Raw genomic sequence first — 18,261 nt, 5'->3', positions numbered from 1 at the left:
GACCGGGATACACCCGGCACGCCCACCAGGGGACGATGCTCTGCCCATCTGGGGCATTGCTCTGTTGCAACCAGAGCCACTCTAGCACCTGAGGCAGAGGCCATGGAGCCATCCTCAGTGCCCGGGCCAACTTTGCTCCAATGGAGCCTTGGCTGCGGAAGGGGAAGAGAGAGTCAGAGAGGAAGGAGAGGGGGAGGGGTGGAGAAGCAGATGGGCACTTCTCCTGTGCGCCCTGGCCGGGAATCAAACCCGTGACTCCTGCACGCCAGGCCGACGCTCTACCACTGAGCCAACCAGCCAGGGCCACATAAGACCTTTTTTAATGGTTCAAGTGTTGTACAGAGGCCCATTGTCCCTCTTTCTATTTTTCAGCCTGCCATCAGCACAAATGACAGGACATGGTTTCCCTAATGCAAAGCATGAGGAAGGGTGGTGCTTGGACACACTCATGTTGCCATTAGGGGCAGTTCTGTAGACTCTTTGGGGCCCCACTGTTGCTCTCTGGAGCAGGATTTTGGAACTGGGGTCTTTAAAGTGGTTCTAAGTAAAGTTAAGCTGAAGCTCTTATGTTATAGTTTGGGGAGCTATTTTGTATTCCCTTTGAGCACTTCTATGGAAGCTCTTCTTGGAAATATGAACAGAGAGAGGTCTCACTTGGGCACATCTGAGTCTCATGATGCATGACGTGCTAAAGGGTGTGTGGTTTACTTAGGATGCCGAGGAGTTCCCCAATCTGGCAGTTGCGTCTGAAAGAAGAGACAGAGTAGAGTCACCGAAATTTCAATCTATACAGCAGCCACAGGTAAATTTTAGAATGAGACCACTTTAGGCTTAACTTTTCCTGCTAAACTGAACTCTTTGATATAAACCTGCTTTCCACACTTCTTTGTGTTTGGAAGCTGGTGTTTTTTTTTCTTTTAATTTTTCCATTGATTTCAGAGGGGAGGGAGAGGTAAGAGAGAGAAGCAGAAGCATCAACACGTTTCACTTAGTTGTTTCATTTAGTTCTGTACTCATTGATCATTTCTTGTAAGTGCCCTAACCAGGTGAAAACCGTGACCTTGGCATCCAGGGCCAATGCTCTATCCACTGACCCATCCTGCCTGGAGACCGATGTTTTGTTTTGTTTTGTTTTTATTTATTCCTTGGAGGAGGACGTTCAGTATGTTCCAGCAGACTACTTTTGAGCTCACTTTGTCACTTTTGTAATAAGACTGTTGGTGACTACCACTGCTATATCAGAAAGAAGGGGAACATACTGCCTATGAAACTTCGACTTAAAGAGAAAGTGTTGATTCAGTTTGTCCAGGGAACAAGAATTGTTTTGTGAGGCAGCAGTGTCTGACAGAGAATAGCAGAGTCACTCAGATGTCCCTTTGAGTAGTCAGAATAGCGGAAGAAATGGTTCTTGTACCCCAGCCCCACTGAGGATTCAGGAATGGACTTATGGCTCATACTCTACATGGAGAACTTGCACATTGGGCATGTTCATTGTCATTTTTGCCTTTCAAAGTAGGGTACTTGAGTATTTTCACATTTGTGAAAAGTAAAATTCTAAACCCTGGTGTGAACTAACTTTGCATTGTCGTGTTATATGCGGACATCCTCCGCCCTGGTGGTGGGAAGTCTATGTCGCCTACCTGTGCTGTCCTTAGCGCTTGCATCTTGGTGTGAGCCTCCAGCCAGTGGGGTTCTGATGCCAGGAAGGAGCGCTGTGGGCAGGAGAGCAGGAGGGAGTACTGAGGCCTGCGCATGGCCTGCCTGCCATAGCCTTCAGACTGCCGCAGACCCAGGCCACAGCTGGTCAGCATTGACATGTGTCCACAATGTGTCAGACTTAGTGTCTGAGCATAATACTTACCTGCTGGGGCAACGTGGGCTTGTGTACATTTCTGACCCTGTTGCCATGGTCTCATGGCAATCGGCTGGTTCACGTAGGCAGTTGGACAATGAATGGGGCCAATGGGGCGGTAACGCTAACCAGTGAGCCTCCCATACAACAGAGACTATGTTCCAGAAGGGTTCCTGTCTGCAGAAGCGCACTGTTACCCACGGTGCAGGTGGGAGACACAGTGCTTGAACGTGAACCCTGTGTTGTGAAAGAATGGGGGTGAGTCACTGGTGACAGTATTGTCAGGTAGCATGGGATTAATTGGGCTTTTCTCTTTAATTATATTGATTTTTCATTTTAAGATTTTTATAGTCTCTAAGTCTATTTCATTTTTATCTTTATATGATTTTTTGTCACAAAATGAAAAGGGCAGTTTGTGAGATGTATTTATAAACTTCCTATTTTTGAACTTTTTAGAGTAATTTTAAAAGTAATGGAAAGAAGAGCCAGCTCCCTGTGCAGCTGGATCTGGGGGGAATGCTGACCGCGCTGGAGAGGAAGCAGCACTCCCAGGGCGCAAAGCCGTCCTCCGGGCCAGTTGTGTTTTCAGGTAAAAGCGTCTTTTAATCTCAAATGTTTGAATGTCTTTTTCACATAGACTATTCTGTGGCTGGCAGGGTTTTTTTTTTGGGGGGGGGGGTTGTACTGAAATAAGGATAGACATAGACTAAGGGTATAGAAATGATAGTTCAGAAATAAACTCGTGTGTGGCCTGTGGGTTTTGACAAGGTTATGTATTCATTAAAAAAATAAAGAATAGTCTCTTAAAAATTGGTGCTGGGACAACTGGATTCCACATGCTAAAGAGAGAAGCTGTACCCTGCCTCACTCCATAAACAAGGTGAACTCAGAATGGATCACCAACCTAAACATAAGAGCTATAACTATAAAGCTCTTAGAAGAAAACAGAGGTAAACTCACATGACCTTGAATTAGACAGTGAATTTTTAGATAGGACACTAAAAGGACAGGCGAGAAAAGCAATCATAGATGAAGTGGATTTCATCAAAATTAAAAACATTTGTGTAACAAATAACATCAAGAAAGTGAAAAGACAGCTTGCAGAATGAAAGAAGATGTTTGAAAATCATATGTGATAAACCTTTAATATTCAGTTTATTACTTAATAATAAACTCAAAAAATAGAAACACTAGAAAAGACATTTCTCCACAGACGATACACAAATAGCCATCATTAGTCATCAGAAATTAAGGTTGAAACCACAATGAGGTAGTGCTTCATATTTACTCTGGTAGCTGTAAGCAAAACCACAAACAGGTTGGTGGTTTTTTTAAGAGAGACAAGAAGGGAGAGAGATGAGAAGCATCAACTCGTAGTTGCTTCATTAGCTGTTCATTGATTGCTTCTCATAGTTGCCTTGACTGGGGGGCTCAAGCTAAGCCAGTGACCATGGGATCATGTCAGTGATCCCTTGCTCAAGCCAGCGACCTCAGGGTTTGTAACCAGGGACCTCAGCATTCTGGGTTGATGCTGTATCCACTGCACCACCACTGGTCCAGGAAAACTTTATGACAAGGGACTACTGTGTACCAAAGCTCGGGATCTCTGCCCCCTTACATGGTCTTTCCTCAGCTCATCTTTTTGGTAAAGAAAGGTCTGCAGGGGCCAATCCAGCTGTTTTGGTGCAAGTTGAACCATCTTCCTATCCCTATCTGGAAGTTTCTTAGTAAAGTCTATGAGTGAATGATCACATTTTTTTTTTCTTTTTTTGGGGAGGGGGGTTGTGATCTCATTTTTTGACTAAGGCCATTTCTGGTAGTTTGTATTTACAATGGCCCTTCAGGCTAAGTTTCTCCCCACCACTTCCAGTGGGCACCACCTTTGCAGAAGTCAGGGCAGACTGGAGGTGTTGAGGAGTGGTCATAACCATGTGCTCACTGGAGGGACTGTTATCACTATCCACGAGGAGATTTTGGGAAGTGGGGTTATGTGTGAAAAACACCAGAGAATCAACTATAAATGTTGCTAGACTGTTAAAAGGGCCTTCCAAGAAGACATGCATATAGAAACCAGTAGCTGACTTCCACCAAGGTAGAGCCACTGGAAGTGGTGGGGAGAGATTTAACCAAAAGGGCCATCGTAAGTACAAACTACCAGAAATGGCCTCAGTCAAAAAATGTGCTCGCACATTAAGACTTACTGAGAAACAGGAGCCTTCAGGATAAGGACAGGAAGAGAGTTCTTCCCAAGTTAATGGATGTTTTTGGGTCTCTACCAAAAGATTCTAAGTTTCACTTACAGTCATTGCCAATTTGAAGATGTTGATGGACAGTTCCATGAGGACAAGTAAGGTTGTGGGGACAGTTAAGACGGCACGGGGAGCCCTCCTGAGGCATTGTCCTCGCTGTGTTGCAGTCGGGGCCGTTCCCGTTCTCTCTAAAGAAGCCATGTCGGGGAAGAAGGGCCACTGCTTCAGCCAGGTGAAGACCCCACACAACCCACTGGACTCCAGTGCCCCCCTGATGAAGAAGGGGAAGCAGAGGGAGGTCCCTAAGGCCAAGAAGCCGACCTCCCTGAAGAAGGTGAGTGCTGCCCTGGACACCAGGGGCCAGAGGGCCTGTGGGGCTGCTGCTCTTGTCTCTGCTGCTTTAGGATGGGCTTGGGGTTCTCTGAGAAATAGTCCCTTACTCCCCAAGGGACACCTGGGGTGTGCACAGTGGGATGGCCTCATCCACTAGAGAGGGACGCCGTTTTATAAGCTGCAGGGACAGGGACAGGAAACAAGTAGGGGAGTGAGTTATGCTCTCTACTCAACAGCCTCGTCCTGCCTGCAGTGAGGTGTCTGCTGCCCAGATTCGGGGGTACTGGACATGTCCTGGAGAAATTCCCTTATGGCTGTTGCACACACACCCCTTCATTTCACTTAGCAGCCTGTGGTGTGTGGCCAGGCTTGGGTGGGGAGCTAAGTGTCTTACCCAGGGCCAGGTGACAAGCTGCCCTGTTGCCTCAGAATCCAGGTTTTACTTGCACTCTGCTGCATGCACCTGAGTGAGGGGCAGTGCTGCTCCTGGGCACCCCGGGGTGGGGTGGGGCACATTCTTCCTGGGCTCCTGGGCACCCCTGGGCAGGGTGGGGCAAGTTGTGGCTGTGAAGGCACAGATGGGCGTACTGCCAGTAAGCTGACCTGGGTGGTTTATTTTGCAGAAGAGCTTGTTTGTAAGTACAATATTTAGGTGCCTTAACCATTTACTCAATTTTAAAGATTATTTTGAAAGAACGGGAGGAAAGAAAGCAGCAGCGTCTCCAAGAAAATACAGTGAGCCCAGCTTTTGTCGATGACGATGTGCAAGATGGAGAGAGCGTTGGGGACGACCTAGCACTTGAGCAGGGTGAGCCCTCAGGTGCATGTCTCTGTTGGCTGCATCTTAACCCTTCAGGGGGCAGCTGTGTGCTGCACACCACCCAGAATTCTGCCAGCCTCTGGCCACTTTGTGGTAAAAGCGAGTCAGTGCTAAACCACAAGAATAGAGTTCTCAGATTGCCAACTTGACAGTAGAATGTGTCCCAACAGACAGTGGGCCTCTGATGCCCCTGCTTCTGGGGTCTGTGAGGGGCAGAGCCTGAGGCCCCTGGGTTTGATCTGTGTGGTCTTAGATGGACCTCATGGATTGAAGTATCTTGGAGAGTTAACCCCACTAACTGCAAAGCTGCTTTCCCATGAGTGTGCAAGATGTAGAGTTATAAAGAGGACGTGTTCACTAAGGTTTTTATTGAGTAATACACTCAGAAAAGTGCACAGGTCATAAGCATGGAACTTGTGGACTTCACACAGTGAACGCAGCACAGACCTCAGGAACAGAGCAGCCCCAGGGCTCCCTAGTTCCCGCCCAAGTCCTGGTCCAGCCACAGCCTGCTGGTGAGCATTGGGCTTCCTTCCCAGGCAGTCTTGCCATGGGTGCCTCGCTGGCCAGCAGTGTCTGTGGCCCCGAGGAGCAGTTCCCATTGTCATTACTGTACTACGTCCAGGTGTACAGTGTGCCATGGAGCCATTAGGTGCAGTCACTGTAGCAGTGTGGTGAATGCACAAGGGTGTGAGCACACTCCTGCTGGCATTACCTAGGCGGGGCGCAGGCTGGGGTCTACTGCCACTCATCCTCACAGGCTCCTGCCAGACAGGCTCTCAGGAGTGACCGGTCCCACCTACCCTGGCTGTGTGATGCATGCCCTGAATTTCTTCCCAGGTGAGCTGGCACCTCATGGCACTTTGAAAGTCTCTCAAAGGAATGTTTGGGAACTGTAGTGATTACTGAATCCTGTCTGATGTGTTTAACACACCCCTTGAGGCTCTCATAGTTTAGATATTTGACTTTAGCTCTTATTTAAGGATTATTTAGTAAAGGAATAGTTTCAAGCATTTAAGTGCAAAAATTAATTTCAAGATTAAAATATAAATTGGCCACTGAACACACCTAAAATGGTTAAAATGATAGGTTTTGTAAATATTTTGCTGTAGTAAATATAAGTAACTAAATTGGGTCAGGAAGATAACTCTAGAATGGAAAGGTTTTTTGTTTGTTTTTAATTTTATTTAGAAGATTAAATTTAACGGGGTGACATTGATCATTTTTTTTGTTTTGTGTTTTTAGAGAGAGAGAGAGAGACAGGAAGGGAGAGACAGATGAGAGTATCAACTCGTAGTTGCTTTCACTTTAGTTGTTCACTGATTCCTTTCTCATATGTGCCTTGACTGGGGGCTCCAGCTGAGCCAGTGACCCTTTGCTCAAGCCAGCGACATTGGGATCAAGCCAGTGACCCTGCACTTAAGCTGTGACCTCAGGGTTTCAAACCAGGACCTCAGCCTCCTAGGTCGATGCTTTGTCTACTGCGCCACCACTGGCAGGCCAGAATAGGAAGCTGCCAGGTTCTTCTGTTTTTCCCAGACCATTCCCATCATTCTGCTGCCATTATGGTGCTCAGTAACCATGTTTGAATGTGTTGGGTTTGGGTCGCTTTTGGGGCCCTGGTGACACTGCTCTGCATGTTGCCGTGGGGCACACCCTGCCCCAGCCCCTGCCATGTGGATGCTGTGCCGTGACTTTTCTGTGACATTCCAGGGGATGCAGAAGTGTCCATAAGCTTCACTCCTGCTGTGGAGAGCCAGTCAGAAGAGCCACTGGAAGCTGAGATCCACAAGGAGGCAGAGACCTGCTACCTGGCCCCTGAAGGTTCCAGCTGCCCCAAGATCCACAGCCGGAGATTCAGGGAGTGAGTGACCCCCTAGGGGCCTGGGGTGGGCACTGCTTGCTCTGGCTATGGGGGCGGAGTTCTCATATACCCTGGCGTGCTCACTGGGAAGCTGAGAGCGAGGGTCTGTTTCTCTACTGGTGGAGGGAGCCACATGTCTCGTCATGCCACACAGGGTTCCTGAAGCTGCTTCCACAAGCTCTCTCGTCCTGCTGGTGGTGGCAGAGCTGCCCGTAGGTCCAGGTTCTCAGTTGGGGGAATGGCCAGTGAGGAACAGTGCACAGCATGCGGTTTGACTTCTCTGCAGAATTTCTTGGGAAGCTGTGCTGCCTCTTTTCCTTTGGGGCACACTCCAGGTGGTTCAGGAGTGGCGCATGGGGAGTGGCCATGGTGGGGGATGTTTGGCAGCCTCTGGGGGGTGGGGTACAGAGCTTCTGTCTCTTGTAGGTGGCATCGGGGGAGGGTGCTTTGGTTCCTACCATTCATTAAATCCAGCCATTCAGGGACCGTGCCGTCGCGTTCCTCCTGAGCAGCAGCCCTGCAGAGTCACAGTCAGTAGGAAGCTGGTGACATTCGATGTCTCTCTCAGTTACTGCAGCCAGGTGCTCAGCAAGGAGGTAGACGCCTGTGTGATAGATCTGCTGAAGGAGCTGGTCCGCTTCCAAGACCGAATGTACCAGAAAGACCCTGTCAAGGCCAAGACCAAACGCCGGCTTGTGCTGGGGCTGAGGGAGGTGCTCAAACACCTGCGGCTCAGGAAGCTCAAGTGCGTCATCATCTCCCCCAACTGTGAGAAGATACAGTCGAAAGGTAATGTGCCTTCTCCCTGGTGGACGGCCCACCACACGCCGCCAGCAACTAAGCATGGGCAGTGTGGCTCGTTTCCTTTTGTTTTAATTGACTGATTTGTTTCCAGAGTTTATTTGCCCACCATGTGCCTGACCCTGCAGGGCAGCTTGGCCCCTGTGGTCTTCATGGCATGGCTCTGGGTGGCCCTGCGGGCCTCTGGCAGCACAAAGGACATGTCTTCATCACGCAGCATGCTGGACATGGTGTGGGTTTGCCCTGGAGCTACAGAGGGTCACTGGTCACTCACACCATAGAGGTTTTGTGAATGGCTGCCAGGCAGAGGGCTTTGTCCATTTTAAATGCCCTTTCTTCTGTGACTTAACTCCTGGGCCCACTCACTCATTAGAGGTGTGGGTTTGTCCAAGCACATGGCCATCTTTCTGACAGTGGAAGGTTGGCTCTGTTTCATGGGATATGAAATGCTGGGTGAAGTGATTGACAACATGGGATATGAAATGCTGGGTGAAGTGATTGACAGTGAACTCTGGTGTGTGACCTCGCTCCAGTGGCCTCCAACTTGTCCATTGTGTGTCCTCAGGCTTTGCAGGGCAGGGATGGCAGTCAGGAGAGGGCACTGCAGGCACCAGCTGTCCCTCTGCACCTGGAGTCAGCACTCCAGGCCACAGCTGGGTCGTCCTGGACCTTTGTCCTCCCATGCAGTTCAACTCCATGGGGTTGCCCTTGCAGGTGATGAATCCAGCTCCTACACTGAGCTTTCCAGTGGCCACTTCACATCTCAGACTTGAGGCTCCCAACTTTTCTGCGGCCTCCAGAGGCCCAAGAACAGTAGCTGGACCTGCCCGTGCCAGCCTGGCAGTCTCACCGTATCCCGCTCGGGTCAGAGATTGATCTTTACCGGTTGGAGTAGATAGCACAGCGATTTTAGGGACGTCCCACTTGGTTGTGTGGTGGTAGTGCCCCTCACAATCCTGAGGCAGGAGCTCAGCCTAACGGTCATCACTGCACACCCTCAGCCAGCTGCTGGAGCCTCCTAAGACAGTCGGTACATCGGGCATTCTGCGGCTTTGTCTTCTAAAATCATCTATGCCCTGTGTGCCACCTGGGCCCGTAGTTGTGGGGATGGCCCCCACACCCCTGTTACAGGTGATATCTTAACTCTTGCCCACTCCCTTGCCCTGGGCTCACCTTGTCAGCTTGAGCACGTTGTCATCAGTTGCTGGTGTGGAAATGGTGTGGGACACATGTGAGAGATGGTGCTCGAAATCCAGTCTTTCTGCTTCTTGACCTTTTTTCCTTTGTTTTCTCCATCTCTGGAAGTGTCTGAGAACTTCATTGTGTCCACAGTTCTGAAGGTGGGACAGCTTGCACCAGTGCCCTCAGGTGTGGGACGCCCTGTTGGGTCTGTGCTGTGAACCCCTCCAGCCACTCCTCTGTCGGCATCCGGAGCCCCGCTGCTCAGTTGCCGGGCCTGCAGGGCTGCCTGCACTGCACCCAGTTTTGACTCTTCACTTCTTTTGGTTCTGTTTTCTAAACTTTATGTCAGATTTTTCATTTCCACTATTTTTAAATTCTGGGAGCTGTTTTGTTCTTTGGAGATTGTGTGTGTATGGCAGTTGTGGTTGCCCCGTGGGTGTGTCACTTCTTTGGGGATTGAAGTTTCCTTATCCCCACATGGCCTCCCTGGCTGTGGTGGTTTGCCATGTGGGTCTCTGGTGGAGGTTTCCTTGGCGGTCAGCTTGTCGAGCAGCTTCTCAGAGGCTGACTGGACGTCTGGGGACGGGCTGCACTGGAGGGCAGTGGTTCTTAAACTGGTGAATGTGAGTCTCCAGGAACTGGGTTCTGCTTATTTGGATCCAGAGGGCCCAGGGTGTGCGTTCCTAGTGAGTTCTTGGTGATGCTGCTGCTCCAAGGACCCAGTCAGCCCTCTGCTCTGGGACAGCTGGGTAGGAAGTGTTCTGGGGGTGTCCCTGACTCCTGGGGCATGTCACTGGGAAGGAAGGCTCTCCATCTCCCACCTCCTGCATAGGAAGGGCTCGGGGTCTTGACGTCCCCTGGAGTTTGTCCTCCTCACCAGGAGAGGAGTGGTACCTGGCATCCTGCAGACATGCCGTTCACCTCCCTGGAGGGCTAGTGCCCTGGTGTTGATGGTAACGTGGGTCTGGACACAGACACACTGTCACCGGCCCTCCTGACCGGAACCCCTTGCCTCTGGAGGTGCCTGCCCAGTGTGGATAGTTGCTGCACTCTAGGGAGTTAATTCTGGGGTGTAGACAGCTGGGTCTAATCTGGGCTTTCCTCCCTGTTGCCTTAGGCTGGTGAGCTCAGTCAAGTGTGTACATTTCCACTTCTTGGTGGTTTTCTGCTCTGGTCTCACACCTCCTGTGGTGCTCCAGCTCCAGCAGCAAACGAGTGGTGTGCAGGTCCTCCTCTCCATGCTGGAGAACCAGGCTGAGATGTCACCGACAGGCAGCTTGAGGATTTGGTGTGCACTTGAAACATCATCAGTTCCTGCGTGTTTTGCCAGGCAGCATCAGGAACTTGATTGTGCCTCTTAACACATTTCTTGGGAAAGGTACTAATGCTTGCAGTCACTTTAAAGGTAAATTCCACATCACAAGTTGTAGGTTATGTTAAAGCTCTGCATTTGCTCAGTGTGGCCTTTCACCTGGTCATTCGAACTTGAACTTAAACTCCTCATGGGATTGTCTCCCTGACAGCGTTTTGCCCGTCTCAGGCTGTCTCAGTGTGGAGCTGTGACAAGGGCACTGGGCTGCTCTCAACTCTCACGAGTGACCTTGGTGAGCAGGTTGGTTGAGTAGTGTTCGACATGGCTGCTGTGTTGGGGTTCCCAAGCCCGCGTTGGTTTAGGAATGTGCCGGGAGGACTCTCAGTACCTGAGGACGCAGTGCTTTCCTCAAGTTGGGGTTTACTGCAGTGAAAGGAGGCAGCAGGTCAGACAAGGGGAAGGCGTGTGGGGTGAAGCCCGTGGGCCAGGCACACACTCTGCATCTTTTCCTGGGTGGTCACACAGGGCGCAAAGACAACTCGCGTTAACTGTTCTCTTTAGGGATTCTGGGTACAAACTGAGCGCTCAGGGTGTTTACTGGGGTCTGGTCACGTGGGCACCCTCTGCCTGCCTGTACCAACTCTCAGAAGGAGCCTTTCTCAACATAAACCTCAGTGTTCCCACAGCGGCAGAGACACGTGGCCACTGTGATCAGGCAGGTGGCCCTCTCTACACCCCCTCTGTGGCTAGTCCAGCAGCTGGCCAGCTGGGTTTGCTCTGTTTTGCACACACTGAAGTAGCACTTGTGATGAGCCCCAGGGCAGAGAGACATGGGGGAGAAACGACTCAGTTGATGACTAGGCCCTAGGGGACTCAGTGACACATAGTTACATGTCAGGAACAGACTCTCAGCCCCACCTCTGCCATCTCCCCTTCTCCCAGTCCAGCCAGAATTGCTGTTTTTCTTTGAAATTTATGTCCCCAGAGGTGGTGTCCTTGTCACCTCTTGTGGTCCTCTGGTAGATCTGGAGCAGGGTGTGGGGCTTAACACTCTGCCTGGTCACCTGCTGCAGAAGGTGCTTCCCATTCTCACCGTGGTGTGCACTGGGAAAGTCTCTCTCGAGGAAAGTCAGGAATCGTCATTACGAGGCTGAGGAATCTTCCTCTCATGCAGACATTGTATATTCTGTACGGAGTGGCCAACGTGCTGAGGACAGCAGCAGTGTGACAGGCGCTGTGACCCTTCTCTGTGATAGGTGAAGGCAGCTCACCATGTGGGTGGGGCCCACTGTTTTACTGCTTTCTTTTGGGAAGTAAACCCTGCAGATTTCCTCCAGTTGCTTAGCGACAGCCACACTGCCAGATGTCTGTGTCCTCGACTCTCCGCCTGGGTGTGAACACGGTGTGCACCTGTTCCTTAGCTTCAGTCGCAGGGTCCTCTGTCATGCTGACACATTGCACGGCTGCTCTGGAAAGGCTGCCCTATGCATACTGATGGGTGTGTCAGTAGTGTCCAGACCCCAGCCTGTCGGTGACTTGCACATTGGGATGTACCTGTGTGAGCATCTCCACAGGTTCCATGTTGAGAATGGAAGATGTGTGCCTGTGTAACAGTGTGTGCCCGCCACCTCCGCGAGCCCTGCGCGCTCTCCCCTCTCCTGACCGCCTCTGCGGGCCCTGCTCGTCCTCCCCTCTCCTGACCGCCTCCGCGGGCCCTGCGCGCCCCCCCCTCTCCTGACCGCCTCCGCGGGCCCTGCGCGGCCCCCCCTCTCCTGACCGCCTCCGCGGGCCCTGCGCGCCCCCCCCCCACCGCCTCCGCGGGCCCTGCGCGGCCCCCCCCCTCCTGACCGCCTCCGCGGGCCCTGCGCGCCCCCCCCCCCCCACCGCCTCCGCGGGCCCTGCGCGCCCTCCCCTCTCCTGACCGCCTCCGCGGGCCCTGCGCGCCCTCCCCTCTTCTGACCGCCTCCTCGGGCCCTGCTCGCCCTCCCGGTGCCCTGACTTGGGAGGGAGATTGAGCATCTTTTGATTTGCTTTAGAGCATGGTATTTTTTGTTCACTTTCTTTGCTCATTTGTCGTTTGGGATGTTCATTTTAATATAGTTATTACCTTTTTTTTTTTTTTTTACAAGAGAGGAGGCCCTTTGGGTAAGAGTAGAAAATGTTTCTTGGTTTGTTAGTAGCCTGTTTTCTTTTCACCTTTTTTGATCGTGCAGGGAGTATTTTTTATTCCCACATCAGTCACAGCTGGGTTTACGGCAGTCAGCCCTCGGCCTTCCATCCATGGTGATGGATTTGTTCTGTTTTTCCCTGTTCTCCGTGCTTCCGTGTCTGGGGTGGCATCTGCTGGGCCCTTCTCCACTGCCTCGGGTACTTTCTCACAGGCCAATTCTACGCATTTGAGTCATCCTGGATCCTCTCTGTTCTGTCACTCTCATCCCCTTATTTACATTCTTGTAGCTTACAGCATGCTTGTACTGCCCGGTGGTGCTACCCTGGTATTTCCCTTTTTCAAAATGCTGTTTTGGCCCTGGCTGGTTGGCTCAGCCGTAGAGCGTCGCTCAGCATGTGGAGGTTCTGGGTTTGATCCCCAGTCAGGGCACTCAGGAGAAGTGACCATCTGCTTCTCCACCCTTCTCCCCCCTTTCCCCTCCCTCAGTCATGGCTCAAATGGTTCAAGCCCCAGATGCTGAGGATGGCTCCATGGCCTCCACCTCGGTTGCTAAGAAGAGCTCGATTGCCAGGCAACAGAGCAACGCCCAAGATAGGCAGAACATTGTCCCCTAGTGAGCTTGCCATGTGAATCCTGGTTGGGGCGCATATGGGAGTCTTTCTCTCTGCCTCCCTGCCTCTCACCCTCTCACTTAATTTATTAAAAAATGCGGTTTCTACTTGTGTACTTTTTTCATTAAAAAAAAAAAGTCCTATTTTGTAGTAAATCATGGTGTTTCAAAGTTCTAGGCTAATGTAGAATTGACTTGTTATAATTTTGGATCATCCTGGCTGAGAGTAGAGACGTCTTTTGTGTGCTGGAGTTTCCTGTTGTGTGTAGTAGCACATGGAAGTCGCTCTGAGAGTGTGTGCTGGTACGTAGATTCCTGCCTGCTGCGGTGTTTGGGTGCTGTCCTGCATGCAGCTGTTTCTCTGTCGTGCCCGCTAGCTGGCTGCGTGGTGTGCAGCAGCTTCTGGGTTATCTGCTCAGACTCCGTGGGTGATGCTTTTGTTGGCAGTGGTTCTCTGGTGCTGTGGGTTTCTGGCAGGCAGGTCGGCCATGCATGTGGAGCTGCTTCATGCTGCCCCTCCTGTGCGTGCCCTCGCACAGCGCTGGGAGCCTGGTGGCTGATGGAGGGTGGTGCCGTGGGTGGTCAGGTTGGAGGGGGCTTTCTGCTAGAGTCCCATGTGTAAGTGAGGTGTACCCCCTTTTCAGTGTATGATAGCACGTGTGAGGCAGCTGAAGCAGCGGCCTGGCTTCGGTAAATATTTGCAAAGACTTCAACAGGTATAAGGCCACCCTTGCATCAGCGTGGACTGTTTTGTTACACGGAGGGATGGTCTTTTGGCGATGACTTATTCCACACTCTGGGAGGAATCCTGTACTGGTGCTGCAGCAACCTGCTTTCCCCTGCACCCCTGGCACAGGCCTCTGGGCTGGGGCGGGAGGTATCTGGGCAGTGTTGCTGTCTGTAGCAAGGAACCCTGGCAACCAGCACCCTGCTGTGCCCTGTGACACATCTCCTGTCCTGTCCTTGTCCTCTGCAGGTGGGTTGGATGACACCCTGCACACCATCATCAACTACGCCTGTGAACAGAACATCCCCTTCGTGTTTGCGCTCAACCGCAAAGCCCTGGGGCGTAGTTTGAACAAGGCTGTTCCTGTCAGTGTGGTGGGCATCTTCAGCTACGACGGGGCCCAGGTGTGCAGGGAAGAGGCCCAGTCTGGCCGCCGGCTCGGGAGGGAAGAGAAGAGGTGGAGGTCGTGGGCGGTCAGTCACACTCACTTTCAGGGGCCTTGCTGTCCTCAATACACAGAAGGGAAGTGTGATTTCAAATTTAGTTCTGGGCTCCCTGCTGCTACAGAGGTACCTAAGGTGCCCTGTTCTCTCTTGAGGCGGCACCCTAGGTGGGTGTCACCCTTTGCTTTGTGGAGGGTGCCCTTGGGGTTTGTAGAAGACCCATGTCTTCTTTGGTCCGGGGACATCACCTGTATGCTCACGTCTGTCCAAGGACCAGTTCCACAAGATGGTTGAGCTGACGATGGCGGCGCGGGAAGCATACAAGACCATGCTGGAGAACGTGCAGCAGGAGCAGGCGGGACAGCCTGGGTCCCAGGCCCCTGCCGGCCAGCCTGCGCAGGGCCCCGGCTGCCTGGCAGAGGACAGCCCCCCAGCTTCTCCAAAGTCAGAAGAGCCGCACTACAGTGAGTGCCAGGGCGGGTCTGAGTCTGGGCTAAATGTCCTTCGGGTCTTCATGGACTTGGATGAAAAGTCCAGTGCCTGGCGGAGTGATGGCTTGCCCAGCAGCACTGGCTGCCGAAGGCCGCGTAAGGGCCCGGCCATTGTCTGAGTGTGTTCTCAGACCTGGGAGTTTGCAAGGACCTGTCAGTGAGTGTCTCACACAGAGGGTGGCTGCAAGGGCAGCTGTGTCCTGGGAGGTTGTCAAGGTCAGCAAGCAGTGAGGTGTGACTAACGCTGCGCACAGGGGCGGGGGTGCCCTGGGGGTGGCGGGTGGAGACTGCAGGCCATTGAGATAGCGCTGAACTGGCTCCCAGCAGAGCCCCGCTGCCCACCCCCTCTCAGCCGTGCTGCTTTCTCCTTCCCAGTGGAGATCTGGAGGAAACACCTGAATGCATACCATCAGGGTGCCCTGGAGCTCGAAGCGTCGCTGGAGGCTTCCACCTCTCAGATGATGAACTTGAATTTATAAGAAGAGGTGTGTGTGTGTGTGTGTATTTGGGGTAAGGACGGGGAGATTTGAACATTGTGGCCCTTCTTAGTTCTCCACTGACCTGATGTATTTGTGATGCTGTCGTTGGGGCGCTGGCAGCGTGGAGGGCATGAGGGAGGCAGCCTTGTGGCATCAGAGCTGTGGGTCTTGTGAGCAGGCGCTGGGCATACTGACAGAAGCCTCTCCTGGGAGCCCCGGGAGCAGTGAGCCTGGACAACACTGGAAACCTGGCCCTCCGTGGTGGGTGCCCTGCTTGGAGGATGCATCCTGCACATCGCAGAGGCGTCAGCTCAGCTAGCGGGCTGGTGGAGTGGGAGCATTGTGGCTGACACTGTCGCCTCGGGAGCCAGTGCTCGCTCAGGAGGGCAGAGCCTCCTTAGGACACGGCCTCTCAGTGGGAAGATTTGGGGACATGTGGAGGGTTTGCTAAAATGAGCCTTAGCAGAAAATTCAGTTTCTAATCTGTGACCTTTGACAGGAATTATTTCTTTTAGTCTTTAATTTTTAAAGAAACAATGTATATTAAAGTTGCTAAATTTCAGTTTTGATAATCTACAGATCTTTCTTTTGTAAATGAACACACTCTTTGAGTATGGTTTCTGTCACAGAGGCCAGGAGATAAGAGGTTTACTTTCCTATTTTTCTGTAAGTAAGAAGGCATATTTATTTTGAATAAAGAGTGATTATTTAATTTCCCTGAAGACTCTGGTCATCTGGTCATTGGGTTTATCCTTGCTCTTTCTAGTTCCTCCTTTGTCCCCATCTGTGCTTTGGACTTTGAATGGAAGGAAGGGGCTGCACGGGGAGAGGTTTGTTATACCCAGGCCTCCTGCAGCTGGCAGCAGTGACCATTGAGGTCTCCAGCCTGAAACCTGCTGTCACCAGGCCCAACCTCAGGCCCTGCAGTCACAGAGAACATGGCTGGGTGGAGTGTCCCTGGTTCATGCTCGTCAGGCCCAGCATGTGTTGCTGGCTCTGAAAACACTGGTGGTTGAGCCCAGTCATACCAACGTGGTATCTGAGAACCCGGTGGTCTGTGGTGAGCAATGAAAGTAGACTAACGAGTCAGAAGCATTGTGTGGGCGGGGCTGACAATGTGTGACAGGTCGTGTGTGTGTGTGTGTGTGTGTGTGTGTGTGTGTGTGTAGCACCTGCCTCTCCTGTTGTCAGTGACACTGGTCACTCCCAGTGTGCGCTCTGCCCCTCCAAACACATACTGAGCCGTTTTAAGGGGACATAGGATTCGGTCGATCAGCTCCAAACTCCGAAGCCCTGAGTTCTGTCCACACATCTCTCTGGGCTCAGGAAGAACAGCATCGAGAAGGTCTTTTCTGCCCTCCCCACATCAACAGGTAGCAAGTCAACTGTCCTGGGTTTGAGAGTAGTGGATTATTTGAGAATGAAGGTTCCAAATTAATTTATATAGAGAAAATGAAATAGCATTCCAGCTGCACTAAGCTGCTGAGGATAGGGAAAGTGATAGATCAAAAAGTTAAGGAACAGACTTCTGGGCCCTGGCTGGTTAGCTCAATCGGTTAGAGCATCGTCCCGAAATGACAAGGCTGCGGGTTCGATCCCCAGTCAGGGCACACACAAGAAGCAACCAACGAATACATGACTGAGTGGAACAAAAATGAATGCTTCCTGCCTGACCTGTGGTGGTGCAGTGGATACAGTGTTGAACTGGAACGCTGAGGTTCTGGGTTCAAAACCCTGGGCTTGCCTGGTCAAGGCATTCCTGCTCCTCCCTCACTTCTCTCCTCTCTCTTTCAAATGAATAGTCTTAAAAAATATTTTTAAAAAATGAATGCTTCCCTTCCCCCTCCCCACTATCCTTTTCTTTGCTCTCTTTCTCTTAAAAATCAATAAACCTGGGCTTGCATGGTGGTGCAGTGGATAGTGTCGGCCTGGGACACTGAGAACCCAGGTTCAAAACCCCATGGTCGCTGGCTTGAGCCCAACCAAGGTCAAGGGGTAGAGCAAGGGTCACTGGTGCAGCTGGAGCCCCCAAGTCAAGGTACATATGAGAAAGCAATCAATGAACAACTCAAGTGCCGCAGCTGCAGCTACGAGTTGATGCTTCTCATCTCTCTCCCTTCCTGTCTGTTCCTTTCTCATGCAAATAAATAAAGCAAGGAGCAAGCCTTGGCCAGATAGCTCAGTTGGTTGAAACATTGTCCGGAAGCACAGAGGTTGCTGGTTTGATTCCTGGTTAGAGCACATATATACAGGAGCAGTATGATGTTCCTTTATCTCTGTCTCTTTAAAAATAAACAAACAGACTTCTGGTCAAAATGGCAGAGCAGGTAGACTCTGAGATGGCCCCTCCCATGATGAAAATTACAACTAAATTACAGAACTCTCATCATTGACAATCACCGGAAGACTAGATGAATATACATCGTCTAAGGATAGAAAGCCACATGGAGACCAGTAGGAGGGGTGGATGTGGACTGGAGAGGTTCCATTCCATGTGGCAAGGAGGGCCTGACCTGTGGTGGCACAGTGGATAAAGTGTTGACCTGGAATGCTGAGGTCGCTGATTCGAAACCCCAGGCTTGCCTGGTCAAGGCACATAGGGCAAGCAACTACTATGAGTTGATGCTTTCCGTCCCTCCCTATTTCTCTCTAAAATCAATAAATAAGTTCTTTAAAAAAAACCCAGATGAGTCTAGAATGGTTCCAAGACTGGGCATTTGTTAAACATCACCTCATTGTACTTTATCGTGTGTAAGTTATACCTTAGTAAAGCTGACATTTAAAAAGAGAATGAAGTCTTGCCATCTGCGACAGCAAAGATGGACTGGGAGGGTATTGTGCTAAAAAGGCACAGAAAGACGAACACCATATGATTTCACTTACATGCGGAATCTAATGAACAAACCAAACTCATAGATAGAAAAGCAA

General features: G+C 51.3%; 1 protein-coding gene across 14 annotated transcripts in view; it reads left to right on the top strand.

The window, feature by feature from the left end:
• SECISBP2 (SECIS binding protein 2) overlaps positions 1 to 16,055 on the top strand; it is a 30,422-nt gene extending 14,367 nt beyond the window's left edge. For 10 of the 14 annotated variants that reach the window (XM_066257542.1, XM_066257537.1, XM_066257536.1 and 7 more), the window contains 9 exons: positions 713 to 802; positions 2,309 to 2,441; positions 4,269 to 4,435; positions 5,116 to 5,254; positions 6,968 to 7,118; positions 7,687 to 7,907; positions 14,170 to 14,324; positions 14,635 to 14,827; positions 15,230 to 16,055. In XM_066257542.1, coding sequence (XP_066113639.1) covers positions 713 to 802; positions 2,309 to 2,441; positions 4,269 to 4,435; positions 5,116 to 5,254; positions 6,968 to 7,118; positions 7,687 to 7,907; positions 14,170 to 14,324; positions 14,635 to 14,827; positions 15,230 to 15,333 — 1,353 coding nt within the window. In that variant the 3' untranslated portion in view covers positions 15,334 to 16,055. The remainder of the gene's footprint in view (positions 1 to 712; positions 803 to 2,308; positions 2,442 to 4,268; positions 4,436 to 5,115; positions 5,255 to 6,967; positions 7,119 to 7,686; positions 7,908 to 14,169; positions 14,325 to 14,634; positions 14,828 to 15,229) is intronic. The other 4 variants (XM_066257540.1, XM_066257535.1, XM_066257533.1 and 1 more) reach the window with 3 other exon arrangements.
• Positions 16,056 to 18,261: the final 2,206 nt, after the last annotated feature.

This window comes from Saccopteryx bilineata, chromosome 2 (assembly GCF_036850765.1).
Source record: "Saccopteryx bilineata isolate mSacBil1 chromosome 2, mSacBil1_pri_phased_curated, whole genome shotgun sequence".
NCBI classification, from domain to species: Eukaryota; Metazoa; Chordata; class Mammalia; order Chiroptera; family Emballonuridae; genus Saccopteryx; species Saccopteryx bilineata.
This window is presented reverse-complemented; position numbering and strand designations above follow the sequence as displayed.